This window comes from Periophthalmus magnuspinnatus, chromosome 23 (genome assembly GCF_009829125.3).
Source record: "Periophthalmus magnuspinnatus isolate fPerMag1 chromosome 23, fPerMag1.2.pri, whole genome shotgun sequence".
Taxonomy (NCBI): domain Eukaryota; kingdom Metazoa; phylum Chordata; class Actinopteri; order Gobiiformes; family Gobiidae; genus Periophthalmus; species Periophthalmus magnuspinnatus.
The window spans coordinates 14,245,864-14,263,801 of NC_047148.1; the positions used below are offsets into that span (position 1 = coordinate 14,245,864).

At 37.4% G+C, this 17,938-nt stretch overlaps 1 protein-coding gene across 13 annotated transcripts in view; it reads left to right on the forward strand.

The window, feature by feature from the left end:
- celf2 (cugbp, Elav-like family member 2) overlaps positions 1-11,235 on the forward strand; it is a 138,322-nt gene extending 127,087 nt beyond the window's left edge. For 10 of the 13 annotated variants that reach the window (XM_055231968.1, XM_033990136.2, XM_055231966.1 and 7 more), the window contains 4 exons: positions 2,206-2,385; positions 4,090-4,233; positions 4,981-5,152; positions 6,867-11,235. In XM_055231968.1, coding sequence (XP_055087943.1) covers positions 2,206-2,385; positions 4,090-4,233; positions 4,981-5,108 — 452 coding nt within the window. In that variant the 3' untranslated portion in view covers positions 5,109-5,152; positions 6,867-11,235. Of the gene's footprint in view, positions 1-2,205; positions 2,386-4,089; positions 4,234-4,980 lie in introns of all 13 variants that reach the window. The other 3 variants (XM_033990135.2, XM_055231970.1, XM_055231971.1) reach the window with 1 other exon arrangement.
- Positions 11,236-17,938: the final 6,703 nt, after the last annotated feature.

Sequence of the window (17,938 nt, forward strand, 5' to 3'; positions counted from 1 at the left end):
GGCTGCGTGCTGAATCTGTCTGTTTGTTTCATAGTTGTGTGGTGCCTTAGCTGTTTGTATGTTTGTCATTATATGTATGTGATTATCCCATATACTTTTTGCACTAGCTTCTTGATCCAAATGAGCTAGTGCAATTTTTTTTTTTTACAAAAAATATGTTAAAAACATATTTAACAAAAAAATATGATTTATATAATATTGTATGTCCTTTCACATGGTCAAAAAGTAGTCTGTACCAGTCACCCTGGTCTGGACAATGGTCGGTTGACTGAAAGGCAAGTGTTTCAGTCAGATAGATTTATGTCTTAAAGGCTGAAAGAAACAGAAAGGTTGAATAAAGACGACACCAAGGTAGACTCAAATTGCAGGGCAAACTACTCTGCCATCAAGCCACCATCTGGTATTAGATTGTAGCTGAATTAAATCATGCGTTTTGCTTATAAAATGCATCTACTTTTCCCCTTTTCAAAAGCAATAGAGAGTCACTGCTGGGGGCAGTTTCTGCAGAATCAATGGAGTATATAAACGACTCCATGTTTTCACAATGACCCAGGGAGCCGCTACATGTTCCTACCCACACTGTGTATTGAACAAAGTATAGCCGCGTGCCTGTGTGGTCTGCTATTATGACTGTATGTTGTGTCCTGCCTTTGACCTCTGGGGAGACAGGGCCGGGATCTTAATCAAGCCTGTTATGACAGCCCAGATCCTGAGCTAGCAGCCCCTTCCACCACATTATTCTCCTCTGACCTTTAGCGCTCCATGGCACCAGTGGCTGTATCCGCTGTGTAAATCATAGATCTACACAGGTACACCACACACACATGTAGGCACCCCCATTTCTTTTAAAGGGGATGGATCACTTTCGCTTTACATCCCATTTTGTTCGCGGATAACCCTTTTCTCCTCTGCTTGCTCCCCTCCCATCAAGCCGCCTCATTTAAACACATCTAGGCTTTAATTGAATTGCAAAGGTCACCAGTGCAATTATTCCTGAATAAGTGAGTGACCTATAATCCAGAGCGCTGAGGTGATCATTTATTTTAGTGTGTCTGATGGTGAGGAGACAGAGAGGCTGAGCCAGTCTGCGACAAGTTGCCCTGCGTGGCCAAATGAAGCAGTTACAAGCGGCTAATGAGTGTTCCTCCTGTGTTCCCTGGCTTTTAAAAGAACCACCTCCCACCAACATGAAGACATGCTGGCCTTCAAACACTAAAATAAAATGTCACTGGCTAGAAAAGTACACATAATGACATGCTAGTTTAAATATTCCAAAGTGGTTTGATACACATAAAAATCCTACAGCAGAATCAAGACAGTTGAAAATGTATTCTCGGGTATATATAGCAACAGTTGGGGGTGAAAAATATTTATATTTCTTAATATTTTCAAACCCTTGGTTTGAGAATTTGACCTAAACAGTCCACTTATACTGCTCAGGCCAAACCATCAAGAATTGTACTTTTTGTAGACAGAAAACTGTGCTCTCGAGTCTCTAGACATTAGATAGGTCTTTTTACCTCAGTTATAACCTTAAGTATGCAGGGGTGGAAAGTGACTAATTACAAATACTCACGTTACTGTAATCGAGTTGATTTTTGGGGTAATTGCATTTTTTAATTTGATTTATAAACCTGTACTTGTAAGTGGGTATAATTCTCACCATGTAATTTTAAGAAGTTTACATTTAAAATCATACTGAAGTACTCTTCTGCCTCTCAGTATTTGTAATGGTGGTTTCTGTGACTGACATCTGTTTAATTAGGTTTCTAACAATACTTATTACTAGTAAACAGCATGTCATATACAGTGGCTAGAAGGCAGCATTGTTCCTGAGAAGCTATTTTGAGTTTACTCAATATAATAATAATTTAAACTGAATCTCTATATTGTTGTTGTTATTATTAAAATATATCTTGTTTTCCATGTTGTTTCTCTGTGACTTTTTGTGTGCAGCTGTGGCAGTCATCAACTGCACTCACACTATTTCATTGGATGTTATATTTGTCCTGTGTATTGTCTCAGTCCTGTCTCAAACTGTGTAGTGTGTGTATGTATCTGTAAATGTCTATGAACCAGTCAACTACTGTCTCTGTTGTATCATGTGTATGTGGTTATAATGACAAAACCTTGAGCGCTAATCAGTAAGTGCACTCTTCTTTCTTTATTGTTGGGTTTTATGTAAAGTTGCTCAAATGCTCTCAGGTATGGCGGCTCTAAATGGAGGTCTGGGTGGTGCGGGGCTCACCAACGGCACAGCAGGCACCATGGATGCTCTGACGCAGGCCTACTCAGGGATACAGCAGTACGCCGCTGCTGCACTGCCCACCCTCTACAGCCAATCACTGCTGCAGCAACAAGGGGCCGCCGGCAGTCAGAAGGAGGGTAAGAGGCTCTGGGACGTGTAGCTAGTTTAAGAGGACCAAGAAATTAAAACTGATTTGGACTATAGACTGGAGGCTAAAAATACAATAGGATTATAATTACAGCATTGCCTCTCACCATGAAGGCCCTCTTGCTAAATCTTTAATTAAATGCTATAACCATGCTCTTAACGAATGTACAAATGAAAAGTCAATGGCATCACAGGTAGACCTGTTTGAAGATCGCTCCCATCATAATTGTGTTTTGTATTTTTAGACAGTGGGAGGATCTAATAATAAACAATAGAAAATCGCACCAAGAATTACACCAAACATGGATTGAAGTCTAATGAGTCAGACTGCAACTTTCCTTTTTCAAAGCAGGAACAGTATGATGTCCTCCTTACAGCAAATTGTTCGGCTCACTCCATTTTGTGGAGGACCAATCATAGCCATTAAACTGCTGCACGTCATTCAAACGCAGGAAATATCTCTAATATTCCTGTATAATCAAGAAAACTCTCACCTCTGATTAACAGCATTCAGTACTTTACCTGTTTATTAGAACAAAGCCTGTGTTTTGTTTTTCTCTGATCTTTGTGATTAATACTTTTCCCAAAAATGCGTAATTTTGCGTAATCTGTCGTATATGCACTTTTAAACAAAAAAGCATGTGATTTGCTGTTGATGTAATGATCATGATAAATGGTTACATTTTTGTACGTCGCTTTTCTACCATCAAAGGACAAAGATCTTCAAGGAACCACTCACCCATTCACACACACATTCACACACCAGGGTACTGCCAACCACTGGATCAAAGGACAAACAGCACCAACTGAGCTTATGTCCCCCCAGTTTGTGTAAATTGAAATTTAAATCTAACATAAATATGCAATGTGTGCTATTTAGCCTTGGACACTAATTGCTAACACAAATTGATACTCCCACTAATAACTCTCACAATACACTTGAAAGTTATACTAATCCAAATTAATTATTATTTATAAAACATTTGAAGTGGTTAAAAACTGGTATCATAGTTAGCCCTATTGACTACCTTTTAAAAGGAAAATTATTGGCACCGTGCTGTCTCCTGAACCAAAATGTAATGTTTTAAGTGGAAGTGTGGGAGAAGCCTCTAGTGACAGCCCAGAATACAAACCAATGATGAAGTGTGTGCTAAAACAAACACAGTCACACACTGCCCATTATTGCCTCTGTCACAGAAAACATGAGAGATAACTGCAAAGATGCTGTCGTTTTTATTTCAAGCTTTCACATCATCAACTGCAGGCAGCCATGGTCACCAAAACCCATTCACCAATCCCACTTTGCCTCCATTATAAAAGGGGAATAATAGGCTTTAAGAGAGGTAACCTTATTGAAATATTCAAATGTGAGCCAGAAGGTCAGGAGCTCACCCCTGACCCCTCTTAAGAGAAACACCACATGCATCAATGAATGAACAGCAAAAGAACAGTAGATGGACACACCATCATCACTCAAAGCTCACAATTTACTTTAATACTCAATACAATCACAAAATATTATTTAAAAGGCAATACAAAACTCAAGGTCGGGCAGCATTGTCATGCTTTTGTCGCGTTTCTATGACAACGGCACAGCAGTGGGTCATAAGCACAATGCTACGCGGCTCCGTATATTTTCAAATGCAACCCACTATGACATATAACACCTACTTTTATATTTGTTGTCCTTGCAGGTCCCGAAGGCGCTAACCTGTTCATCTACCACCTGCCGCAGGAGTTCGGAGACCAGGATATTCTGCAGATGTTTATGCCTTTCGGAAATGTGGTGTCTGCCAAAGTCTTTATTGACAAACAGACAAACCTTAGCAAGTGCTTTGGTAAGATGCAGTGTATGATTACACATACTACCACTACTCACTACAATGCCACTTACATTCTATTACTTATGAATAGTTACCATTCACTCACTTGCATTACTACATTCACACAGGTAAAAGGCAGTATGAACTGCCTGTAGCTGGGGTCAAACCACCATCTTTCTGGTTATAAGACGACCGCTGTACCTGAGCACTCACTACACAAATGCATATTTTATTCATCATCCTGCAGGAGCCAGATTTAATGAACTATAAAAGCCAGGCAATAGCCACTCAAAATTACCCGAAAATTGCTATATTTATCTTGCTTCCACAATAGCTTTTACCTAGCGGTGGAAGTAATTATTATGATGTACAAATAATACTTGGCAAACTAATCCTGGAGGGTCTTGTGAGGCTAATTTCAAATTTCTCAGGAAACTTTTTTTTTTCATAATGGATCAACAACAACACATAATGTAAATTATAAGGACATATTTTTTATAGAAATCTACAGAAATATAAATGTTTCATTATATTTGGGTAATTTGATGACACTCACTTTAAATTTGGAGTAGCTTTTATTATTATTTACATTATAAGCATAAGAATTTAGATAAAGAATAATATAATTATTAAATGTCTTGTATGTACAGACATTGCACTAGAACCACCCATATGTCTCTGTTTTTTTCCCCTCATACTTGACAACTAGACAACTAACTTGAAAACTAGTTCCTAAAAATGTATATTGTACCATGTTTTTAGGCTTCGTCAGCTACGACAATCCTGTGTCGGCACAGGCAGCCATTCAGGCCATGAACGGCTTCCAGATCGGCATGAAGAGGCTGAAAGTGCAGCTAAAGCGCTCCAAGAATGACAGCAAACCGTACTGATCTTAGAACTAGGGTGTATCTGCTCCCCTGTTAGCACTGCTAGGGTAAGTCCCCCCTAAAAAACAAAAAAGAACAAAAACAGCAAACCGAGCCACGACCTCTGCACAGGGACTGGGGGGTGGGCTGTGGGAGGGAGGGGAGACGACCTACAACCACCGGAAGGAGGGAGACTCACACACTCCTCCTTTTGATATACTTGATTTTTGGAAGATTTTTTTATTGTTTTCTTTCAGATTTATTTATTACACTTTATTTTTGACACACATGAACGCTTCCATTATCGTCATTACTTTGTGCAATTTTTCTCACTTTTACTACAGAAGTAGCTATCACTGGTAGCTGATTTTTAATTTAATAATTATTTAATGTTTTCTTTTTGAGAAAGTATTTATTTTGCCAACTACAGAAGTGAAGACAAAGGAGCCATGATGATTATTTTATGTTTTCTCTCTCTTGCTGTGAACCTTAGGCCTAGGCCTGGTTCCTCTATATAGTACTTTTTGATGCTCATGCCAATATGCACACCTGACCTTTGACCTCCGCGGTGTTGGTTGCAGGCCGCCGCTGCTTCTCTGAAATCCCTCTTTGCCTGCTGGCAACCCGGGGGCAAAGGCTGCAAATCATAGTGGCCTCTACACAGTCTAGTTAATGGCACCAGTTACACTCCACCACAATAAGAAAAAAAACACTCCAGCTATAGTATGTCATATTTATATGATAAAAGAAAAATAAATACTTTTCTATTTGTCAAATTATGAAAAAAAAAAAGTACTATAACTATTTTCTGGGTCAGATCACATTGGTCTTAGTTGAAAGGACGCATGCACAACATTTAAAAAAAGATCCATAATTTGAAGAAGTCTATACGACAGTAATAACCTAATGAGAGTATTATGGGTTTAGGGGTTAACTGAAAATACTTGATGTTTGTTGAAAGTAAAAAAAAAAATACAAGTAAAGAAAGCCACAGGCCTGTAAATTTTATTTGTAAAAAAAGCAGTTCTATTTTTATACAGCATTTTTACTGCCTCAGATAAAATGGATTTTATTTATTGCCTATTGTTAAGTTATTGAACTCCTATAAAAAAAAATACAGCATTGATAAAGAAGACCCTCATAGAGTCGGGTTCTCCAATGTTTTCATGTTTTTTCAGTGCAGTCCGACACAACACTCCGCTGTCATAGAAAAGCGCACGCCTCACTCACTTCTTCACAGTCATTGTCCGTGTCCATCCATCTTTGTGTGTTCTCTCTCTCTGTCTGGAGAGAGCCTCGCTCGTCCACCTGTCCTTCACATTTTAATCTGATTTTTTTTCCCATTTTTGTTTTGAGTGTTGTTTGTCCGTGCCCTCACCCTTCCAAAGATTTTTAAGGAAAGGCCCCCCCACTCCTAAAAATATATATATCAGTATTTATTCCCAAACGTGTTATCCATCTAGGATGCGATGGATCAGACTTTGGGTGCACTATGGTTTGTGTATGTTTGTTTGTGTGAATGACTGAATGTGCCGTTGCTTGTTAGTATAATATAATCCTAGATTAGTATCACTATCTACTGCAAAAATGCAACATTTGTGCTTAAAAATTGCCAATGAAATGAGTCCGTAGTGTTGCTATATTCAACAGTTTGCATTGTTGTTTGTTGTTGTTAATGTTGTTGTTGTTTTTCTTAATTTATCAGATGCTGTAGTGGTGTGGTGCTTTGGCTCTCTGTGTGTAACTCTCTCCTTTTCCCTGTTTTTTCTTTCCCCCTTTTAGAAACACCCATCTCCATGCCTGTTAGCTCATCGTTTGCCTAGCATGTCTTCGTGGCGTCCAATAAAAAACACACAAAAACACACAAAAAAATTAAAACAAAAAACTCCCCCTACCCAAAAGTGTCATCGTCCTCCCCATCTTTGTTTTTCTGAGCTCACCTGACCATACCCTGGTTCTACACCTCTGCCACCGCCTACTGACTTTTTGAACTTTTAAACATCTATGGACTTGTGGTGTTTTTTCGTTTGGTTTTTGTTTTTTGGTCTGTGAGGTTTTCATCCAGGTCATGGATAGTAATTAGTGTAGTTCTAAAGCCTAAAGACACTTCAGCTCTCATATCGACAAGAGAGGAACCATCTTTAAGTTTTAAAATTATGGTACAATGCCTACTTTTATTTGGATTTTTACTTTCTTTTAATGTTTTTTTATGTTTTGTTGGATGTGACCTCATATGTTGTGGGAGAGGCTTCAGGAATTTGGGGGGATGGGTGAACAAGAATCAATGTGAACAAAAAAATCTATTATAAAGCTGCATTCATATGAAGAAAGACTGATAATTTTTTTATGAAAACCCTGTGGCAAAGTTTTTCCATTTCAATGTCTTTATTTTTTGCATTTTGTGTTTGCCTATTTTCTCTACTTCATTTAAAATAAACTTGAACACTCACTACAGGAATTGGCGCGCGGCTTGATTCTGCTGCAGATGAGAAACGCAGTGCACAGGGCCAGAAGCTGTCTGCGCCACTTTCTTTAAGTATTAAGACTACTTCCACAGTTTTGAATAAAAAACTGATCGATTCTAGACTCTCTCAGAGCGCTCTATCTCTCTAATGGTTTTTACATTTTTCAGGCAGTGTAAAGTTTTTTGATAAGGCCATTTTCAAGTGGCTCTGTTTCTCATTCAAAGTCTATATATAAGAACCACTTTTTCTAGAGTAGTTACAAAGGTTAAATAAAAAATGACAAAAAAGACATTTGCCCTGTTTGGTGGGGGAGATATGCTACCTACTTGTGTCACCTTTTGCTGAACTGACTCACAGATAGACAATCCATGGTTTAAATGCACATGAAGAAAATGACCTATATTTTCTACTGTTCAAATGTATAGAGGAAAAAACAAATATGACGATACCTGTAACCCATGTTAATGTTGGTGCTTCTTGTGAGTTTAGTTGTGGTTCCATCCCAAGTCCGATGGTCTTAAATGTCTCATGTTTTTCAAAGACTAAAAAATCAGTTTACTTGAAGAATAGACAAAGCCTTTCATATTACAATAGTTTGTTTTTCTGTTCTGTTTCTTTTTTCAGGGGTCCCTATTTGCTAAAATTTGTTGTCAGTTAATTAGCTCTATAAAATTCTTAAAAATATATATAAATATAAATATATCTATATATATATATATATATCTATATCTACAATGTCAGCTTGTGAAGCATCAATGTCATTATGATTTTTATTTCTCTCGTGGGAAACAATATTAAATGTGTTTTTGTTGTTCAGCAAAATGTCTTATAAAGAAATAAAAAAGACAAGATCCGTGGAGTTTAGTGCCAAAATTCTGAAGGTACTTCCTGCCTAGCCGCGTCAGTGTATTTCTTGTGAAAATGATTTGATAACATTGGTATTTTATTATAAGTGTTTTGTATGGATCCCTCATATTTAAAGTATAGATTTAAAAAGAGTTTGTTAACTTGCTATTCTGTGGTCTTGTTGCCTGAAAATGTCATGTTTGCTTTTTTTCTTTGTAAAAAATGTAAAGAAGTGCCCATGTGTCACATATATACAGTATATATATCTATACACAGTTGGACACACATGCATACACTCTCTCTGTGCAGACCTCACATTTTACTTATTTGTTGCACGAAAGCCCCTGAGTTTTGCCTTCTCCATAGCCACCGCTCTGCCCCCAAACCCACTTTAAGTCCCACACCAAATGTCTGATGTTTTCTTTATCAAAAGCCTTACCATACAAATCTTTGCACTCCTAGCTCTTTCTATCAGTATCTCAGTCATACGCAGTTGAATATATTGTTTTGATTGTTTTCTTAGCAGCACCGTCTCCGACTTTTCATTTCAAAGAGGAGGTGATAGTCATACACAAAGCCTTATTTCTTCAAATCTTCTTAACCATTTTGTGCAGTTCAGAGATCATTATTTTCATGTATCATCGCTTGGCTTTTTATGATGTAAGCACAGAGCAAGACATTCACAAACTAGCCTTTTCTCTTTTGAGGAAAAAAGCACATCTTTTTTCAGAGATGCGAGTTTGTAGTTAATATACAGATTCAGGACTTTTTTTTCATAATCATAAAGTCTTGTGGGCCAAAACGTTTTAGATGCCAAAGCGTGTTACTGTTACTGACATTCTCACGGTCAAGTCGTTTACATGGCACAGTGTTGTCAAAGTTTCTTGTTTTTCCCCCTACTCCCTGAGAGCCTATAGTTTAGTAGTCTGCAAAAAAAGATGGCAGCATTATTTTCTACACAAAATCTCACCAGTCGCCTTAAACCAGGGAGCGTCGCACCAGTATTTTGGAAGACTATTTTGTCAGATTTGTGCCAAGTCCAGGGTCACCTTTTGTATACTGTTTACTTCTCACTTTGTCCGCCATTTTGTGAGTAGATTGGCCGAGTTGCATAGAGTCTTGTGATGGTCGAAATTTAAGCTCCGGTGTGAAGGATGCCCACTAGCTGTCTCTCAGGCTAACCGGGGTTATTAGAAGCAGGGATATGTGGAGGGGGTTGTCTTATTGGAATAGCGACAGGGGAAATAAAGAGCTGTTGGTCGGGAGTTGGAAGGGTCACAGGCAAGCAAAACAACAGGCGAGATGAAGGCGTTTTCATTAACTACTCAAAGACCAAACCCAAACTTCAGATAGAAGAACAGAGAAGAGAGACTTCAGCTGTTTTGTTATGTTTTCTTCTTAAATGCAGTATATAGCATGAGCAGTGCCACAGCCATATGATAATAGCTGGATAGTCCTATTAATGTCAAGGGACCATTTTGCTAACCAGCACATGCAGGTTTTGAACATTGTAAATCCGCTGCAGATCGACTCAATTGCACATTTTGTCACTCTTGCACAATCCGTAACACATGATCATTGTTAGTTTTGGAAGATATGAAGCACTATTTTGTATACTGTCAAAACCAGTCCCAAACTATTTTGTCAAAATTGCCAAATTTTCACCTCGTCGCATGGTGTAGTCAGTGTGTTAAAGCATGTGTTTGCGTTTAAATGTTAAAGCACAAGAGGGCGATAGCGAATTCTATGGAGCGGCTCACTTCAGGGGCTTTCGGTGCTTATGCTTGTTGTATCTTTCTATCTAAGTCACTGTTCACTTCTCTGTTTTTTCTGATTTCTTAATTATCTCAAGTGCTATTTATCAAACAAAGAAAAGGAACAAAAAAAAAATATTTGTTGTTTCTTTGCATTATAGCTTATGTCAAAGTTTTTTGAAGAAGAAATGTGTTTTTTCATTTTGTGTCGTAAACTGAGCTTGTTGTCTATTGAAATGATCTAATTTCTTTGTTGTTTGATTTTTATTATTGATAAAGAGGTTTTCAGTATAGTAACTGTCTTGAGAGAAGCCAAAGTCAATGCATTTAAGTGGATCCTGTAAGCGTATGATGTATGTTTGTTTGACAACTTCGGAAATCTGTCACTGGATGGGATACTACAGTACAAAAAATGCAGGCTTTCCTATTTCTACAACTGATTGTACTTATGCATTTTGTACCAGTGGAATTTTTTTATACTGGAGATTAAAGGATACAACAAAAAATGTAGAAAAAATGCTCTTTTGGCCTCTCTGATGATGGGGCCAGACCTGACTTGGAGTTCTGATTTCTCTATAGCTGGCCTCCAGAACGTTGGCTTTTGATATTTACGATTTTCTAGATGATCTTTGGCTTGAGTTCTTTCACGTCTTTTTCCTCACTTGTGTGTTTTGTTCTTTCTTTAGTTTTTTTTCTCTCTTTCATTCTTTTCTTTGTATTATTTATTTTCTGAAAAAGCAGAGGGTAAGTGAGTGTCAAATCTCTAATTTTTCTTTCTAGTTCTAGCAAGTTCGTCTATACCAGAGCACTATAAGCTTCATTTGGACTTTCTGTATCGTGCTGTCTACATGATAAGACAATTCTTAGAAAAAGAAGGGTTAGAAATAGTCTCCTTCAGTGGATTAATGTATTAGTTTAATAAAGAAATCTACTAATTTGATTTTAGCTGGTTAGATTTTCCAGTTTCTCTGTCCTCTGTGAATTAACTGTGTAGCTAAAGCAGTCAGAATTATTTTTGTAAACGTATGTTCTTGTGTGATGCAGTTTTTTGCTTCTGTCTCCTATATTAAACCATTTTTCCTAATACCTGTCTCTCTGTGTGTGCTGTTATGTTCTAGTCTGATGTTGTACTGTGCCACGACCTCCTGCCTCTCCTCCATCCTCTCCTTTTCTTTCGCATTATTTCCCCACTGTACAATATCTGTCCATGCTGTTTATTTTGGTTGTAAAGTCAGATCCATTTGTAGGGAAAAACACACTGTTCTCATCGTCATCACCATTAGACATAGTAAATATGCATCAAGAATGTTTGTATGTATATTACTGTGGAGCCCAAGTTGGTGGGACAGTGGTTCTGAAAGTACTGCTTAAACAGGGAATGTTGGTTTAAAAGTCGTCCAGGTTGGGTCAAAAGCAAAATATAAATAAATAATAATAATTTGGTCAACTGGATTAGCGTTAACACATGAACTCTGAGCTGTATATGTATATGGCCTCTGTATGTTCAGTTTTCATTGGCTTATAGTGGAGTCAGGACGCCAGATTGCTGTTTTAAACTAGCTTAAATGTAGTTAGCTTCTGTAGGGATTTATAAAAGCTAATATTGTTTTTTTAAATTATTATTATTATTATTATAGTCTCATTTTGAACATTTTTAATCAAGACGTGCTGAAATTGGGTCAACTTTTTTTTTTTTTGGGGGGGGGGCATTCTAAGGGAGGCTAGTGCCCCCTCGAGCCTCCCCCTGCCGCCGCCCCTGATTGGTTAAAATTTTTTGGTTGAGATGTGACTCCAATCGGGATCGGCACATTAGCGATCGTATGGTCCACTGTCCACTGTTCTGGGCGAGGTGTGTCCACTCTGTGTCCTCTCTGTGTCCGACCCACTCCTGTCATGCCATTACAACTGCATCTCCCGTAGAGAAAGAGGAAAGAGAAGTCAAAGGTCAAAGTTCACTCTTCATTCACTGATGGTAAATAGAATTACAAGTGTAGATACCTTAAAGCATCGGGTCTCTCAACATCTTCATTTTCACTGGCTGCTTTCACATTTGAACAATTGTATTGCCTCGGGGTACAATCTGTGCATTATAATGGCACTGAAAGGTTGTTTATGCAGTATTTTTGTGTATCATTATTAAACCAAATATTTTAAAGCCCAAGTCTAAAAGGTTAGCATTTTGAGGAAATTGGAATTAAAAAAAAAAAAATTAAATTAGACAATAAATTGCAAATGTCAGGCAAAAAAATAGTTGTATAACATTATCACTATAATTAAAGAGCTATGGCCTATGCTTATTTTGAAGTAAATAAATATTGCTAATTATTGTAATTTAATTAAAAACTGCTCGTGTTGGAAAATTGGTTTTATTGGCCTTTTGCTGCAGTGTTTGTTCTTTTAAAGGCCTTAAAAGTAAAAATATGACTCCAATGTGGTATTAAGATTTCCCTGCAAATATTTCATGCTCTGACTGAACACTATGCACATTAATGAGTAAAACAGATCATATAAAAGCATTAAATCAGTTATAAATAAAGTAAACAAGGTGCCAAATAGAATAAATGACACTTGGCGTAATCTGGACCATTTTAAGTATCATCCATAGCTGTGAAGGGCATCTTGCACACATTTAAGCATCTCTTCTTTCATTACTGCAGCGGTCCACCAGGCCTGTTATTAAATATTGATTGTGAGATTGAAGTGGAGCATACAATACACTGGCCCTGATCTGTGGATCTATGGATAGATGATATTGCACCTTTATTACTGGCCCTCACTTCGAGAAAATGTCTGCAGTTCACTATTTTATTTTCCACAAGACCTTTTCTTCTCTTTTTTTTATATTTTTGTTGGTTGACTTTTTATTTTCACTCATAAAGTCACCTTAAGATGTGAAAGCAGCCAGGAAGCAAAGGTTTGGTGTGTTTTAACTTTGCACTCACCACCGGCTATATCTGACGTCCATCGGGATTCATTCAAGGTAAGACCTACACTGCCAGGTGCTATACGTATATATACCAAATAAAGTAGTGCTTGAAGGCTTGAAGGTCAACGCAGCACAAGTAACAGTCACTTCGATTCCACCATTTTTTCCTTTATTATTTTATTCAGACATTTTTCAAGACCGGCTCAGTGGCTCTTATGAAGTTTAGAAGCATTGAAAGCTCGTGAAGACGCTTTTAAGAACAGACTTTAACAGGAGTAATCATTGATAATAAAAGAAGGTGAAAAGATGATTAGGCTGGTGTTTATGCTGAACTTCTCAGAGCTTATTGGAGCTTAAGAAACCACTGAGAAAACGCTGCGATTCACAGATACACATGACAATCAATATACAGTATTTATACAGCACACAGCTGAATATCAGACGAAAGGAGTAACAGGAAGAGAAAGAGGTTCCCAGATAAACTCATAGCAAAATAAGGACTTAATTTAGTTGTGATATGGTTTACCAGGTTTGTGACTGGTTCAAAGAACACATTGACTGTTAAACAAAAATGAAAAACACTCAATCATTACACATTTTAAAAGATGTAGAAATAATAATAATAAAAAAAACAAAAACGATTGATACTTTGGGTGCCTATATCAGACAGTATATCATTGGCATCTTTTTGACACATTTAATTATAAAAAAACACGTATGTTACTGTGTGTCAGATGGAGGTTAAAATAAATATAAATATACACAGAAGCTGATGAGAGGACAGCCATTGTTATGTTTTTATTCATCAGTATACACACATCAATTATTCACACTAGGATTGACTGCAGGGTGACTTTTTCCTCTGTCCTGTGCGTCCCGGATGGAAACAGCTTCTTCCTGTCAGTGCTGAGCTACTGGTGGTAGCACAATTCCCTGGAGAATAAAAAAATGAAATTCATCAGATTCACAGTGTGGATTGGGGTGTTGCTCTATGCATGTGGCCATAATGTTTTTGATATGACAAATTAAAACTAAATATTAAAATGTCCATGACAAAATGAAGCTACTAACTACAATTGTATGATGATTCAGAACATTTTACCTCATCTTTAATCTGTCATTTTGAACTATTAATAAGCTGGGTAATTATGAATCAAGTCTTTCTTTATGCTGGTGTGGTAGTAATCGTTTGAATTATGTTTTATCAATTTTATCAATCATTTTTAAAGCCGTGGATATTGGCCTAAATGATCTATGCCTTCACACACTTTATGTTTACATTACGGTTAGAGGGAAAATGAAAGATTATCATTTAAATGGGTGAAATGAAAAATGTAAATTAGATCAATTTACACTAAACAGGTCTTTTAATTGAGATGGACAATGTCAGTTAATACAGGGCAGCTGCTGTTAGTGAAAGTATTCACTGACAAACAAACAAAACTGTCCTTTCTACTGAATAAACTGGGAAACAAAAATACAGGCTCTTGTTCTGAATAAACCTGTATTATAGTTTCATTTCACATATCTGGAACCTGTCACTGAAAGCACATTTCCCAAAGTGATGATGAGTGGGGACTGGAATCCCAAATCAGGGCTGGTAATTAAATTATAGCTGATCAAAGGCTGCAGGAAGAGCTTCTTTCTGTCTGTTTTTGTATTTTTACATTCCTCCGTCAATTCCTCTTCATTCCTTTGAAGAGCTGAAGTGACTCATTCTTTCTTTTTGGAGGAAAAAAAATATTCACAAGTCTATTATGCTTATGCAATTCCAACATTGTTTGGTGGAAGGTGAAGTAGCGACAGTTAAAACTGTTACTAAGAGAAAATGAGCGTAATGGAGTCCATAAGAGTGGTACAATGCTGCCCCCCTGTGTCTGAGGCATGAGGAGAAGAGGAACACAGTCAATTAGTTTCATTGCATACCTGAGTAAAACAGAATGCAAACCTACAGACAGCTCTGGCCTCCACTTCCAAAACTCTGCATCCATTTGTATTACAGGATCCCACTTTGATTTCACTGTCCTTTTTTTGGACTTCTGCCAGTCTATCGATTTCAAAGCAACCTCAGCATTCTTTCATACATTCACTCTCTGTATCCCTGTCTCTTTTATATGCATGCATCTCTTCTCTGTCTCATCCACTAACATGAAAAGCTCTTCCAGTGATGCAAGAAACTCATTCTTCCTCCAGTCCTCCTGACTCCCAAAGAGAACCGTTCAGTCCTACCACCTGTGAATCACAAAGTTCAAAAAGGTACTTGAGTTAACGTATAACAGCTGGGAGATATAACATTTAAAACAAAAAAGTTGCAAAAAGAGCTGATTCAAAATACACAAACCTTCCACTGCAACCAAAATATTATCTGAATATTGCCGTTGATACTTTTTTCCCCAATGCCACTGAACTCTATACAGCCTATAGTAAAAATACTGAACAAACACGTTAGTCTAAGATTTAGAGTTGTCTGGCGGGTGTTAGACGTACTTTAAAGCAAGTTGTGTGATTATAATTTATGTGAGAAATGTACTATAGCACTGAAGTACCTTCCTGGTGAAGAGGGCGACTGCATTTTCCCCTGCTGTAGCTCGTTACACCTCTTTGTGCGTTTGTCTAAGAGTCACCACTCTGCACTTGCTCAAGCACTTGTGGGTGGAACTGATGTTAAATTTGTTGCAGACAGCAGTAGCACAATCTGCAACTTAATAGACCATGAAATCAACACTCACAGCGGGGCGAAGCTAGACTCATGTCCCTCTCATTGCCCTCTTAACATGGTCACATGATGCATTAGGATAACAAATAGGCTGTAATGCTCGGCTCTAACAAGGTAAGAGCAGCAGGTCCGTGCCACACTCCCACATCGCTCTATAAAACATATTGCCACACTTGATTAGCTTGTAGCCACAATATTGTTTCAGTCACAGAGTTGGAAAGCTACAACAGATGTGTCCATGCATTTATATTCACCTTTTATTTACCAAAGCGCAAGTCCTTGACAGCTGATGGACATGTTCAATAAAGGAACACAGCAGGCCACAAATGGGTAAATCAATCACTGAATTAGAGTGAGTGTGACATTGGTGCAGAGACAGACTGTTCACATATACAACAAAACAATGTGAAAAAAGATACTTTGGTGTTTGCTTCTACCAGTATCCTCATGTAAAAACACAAGCAGCATTAAAGTAGATTAAAAGAGAATAGTCTTCTTGACATGCAGGGTTTTAAAAGTTTGTGAAAAGTTTAGACAAAAAATTAAAACATCTATCCCTGAGATATTCTCCAACTTTCATATTTTACAACGGAGCTAATCAATACTTATCTAGATAATCATTTGAACAAGTATCAATTTGGGAAAATAATATAGCCTAAATAGCTTCTTTGGAATAGTTTTAGAATGGCCCTGGTCTACAACAGAATGTGTATAAGACCACAGGGATACATAAAAGAACTTACTATTATTTTGAGTTAGGGTTAGGGTTAGTTAGAGTTAAAGATCCCATTCTGTTGTCAAAAAAAACTTTATCAAAGTCACAAATTAAGCATAATGACCCTATTAGCTTAGTTTTTTTTATTTTTAGTTTATTTATTATATATTTATAGTTTATATATTTTTTATATTTATGTTTATAACTATTATTTAGTTTATTTATTAGCTATTCATTTATGTTTTTAAAGCATCAACCCCACAATTATAGCCTATTTGTGAATGAATTACGCAATACATTTCACTTGTCTGTAATGTAAAGCATTAACATCAAATGACTGCAGTGCCTGATAGTCACTCAAAGTCACCAGTGGTAGTACTGTGAGTGGAGCTGCTTATCTTTATAACAGTATCTTTGTCTGAATAAACACAGCATAACCCCAGTCGTCTTCAAACAGTGTGCTCAGGGCTGCTCTAGGCTCTGGGCCTCACTGCTCTGTCTGCTGAGCACAAATCAAATCATATCAGCACTGACTGCCTACAGGTCAAATAGGATCTCTGTAGGGTTCTCCAGCCTGTAGCTCTTGAGCTCCCAGCAGCTCCTCAAAGGATTCAAGAGTTACACATATTATGCTGAAGAATTTAAATCTGATTAATCACATGTCTGTTATAGTAAATGTATCATTTAAATGTCTCATTTTGTGCATTCATATGTTGATTTATGATTTATGTTTATGGGCATCTACCCCATCTAACACTATAGTTGTTACCTTTATATTGGCTCAATTTCGTGCAACACTTCAAAGGAGTACTCTCAGACATTTTCGCTTTGTAAAAGTAGCTCACTGGTTAAAATGTTGGTTTAGCAGGTTAATCTCTCACGCTGCACACATTTGACCGGCAGAGGTCAGTCAGAACACAGCATCCAGACAGACTGGATACAGTCTATGGTTAACACACGGTTTTATGGATATTATTAAAAAGGTAAATAGGAATACGCCTAATTATAAAAAAGAAAGAAAAAAAATACAAAAGTTTAGTGGCCTAGTGAAAGGGTTATAGAAATAAATGTAAACGTGCATTAGAAGTGCTTCCATGGGTTAAGTAAATGGCATTTAAATACGCTGTAAAATAAAGTATAAAATCGTGTTAACTTCAAACTTGTGTTATTTCTATTATACTGTGCTAAATAATAAAAATAATAATGCCTTACACTTGAGTTATGGCTAAATAAGCATGTTTTTACTCAGGTTGGCCATGAGCCATAGGGACATAGGTGACGGTGCTGTTTGATCACTCACACAGGGTTGTATTTTCTGTTAGGTGGTGGTCAGTGACTACAGCAGGATCACTGAGGTGGTGTACTGAGGTGGTGTATAGAGGTGGTGTGTAGTGGGGTATGGGGGGGATCAGGCTGGAGGACGAGCAGCGGC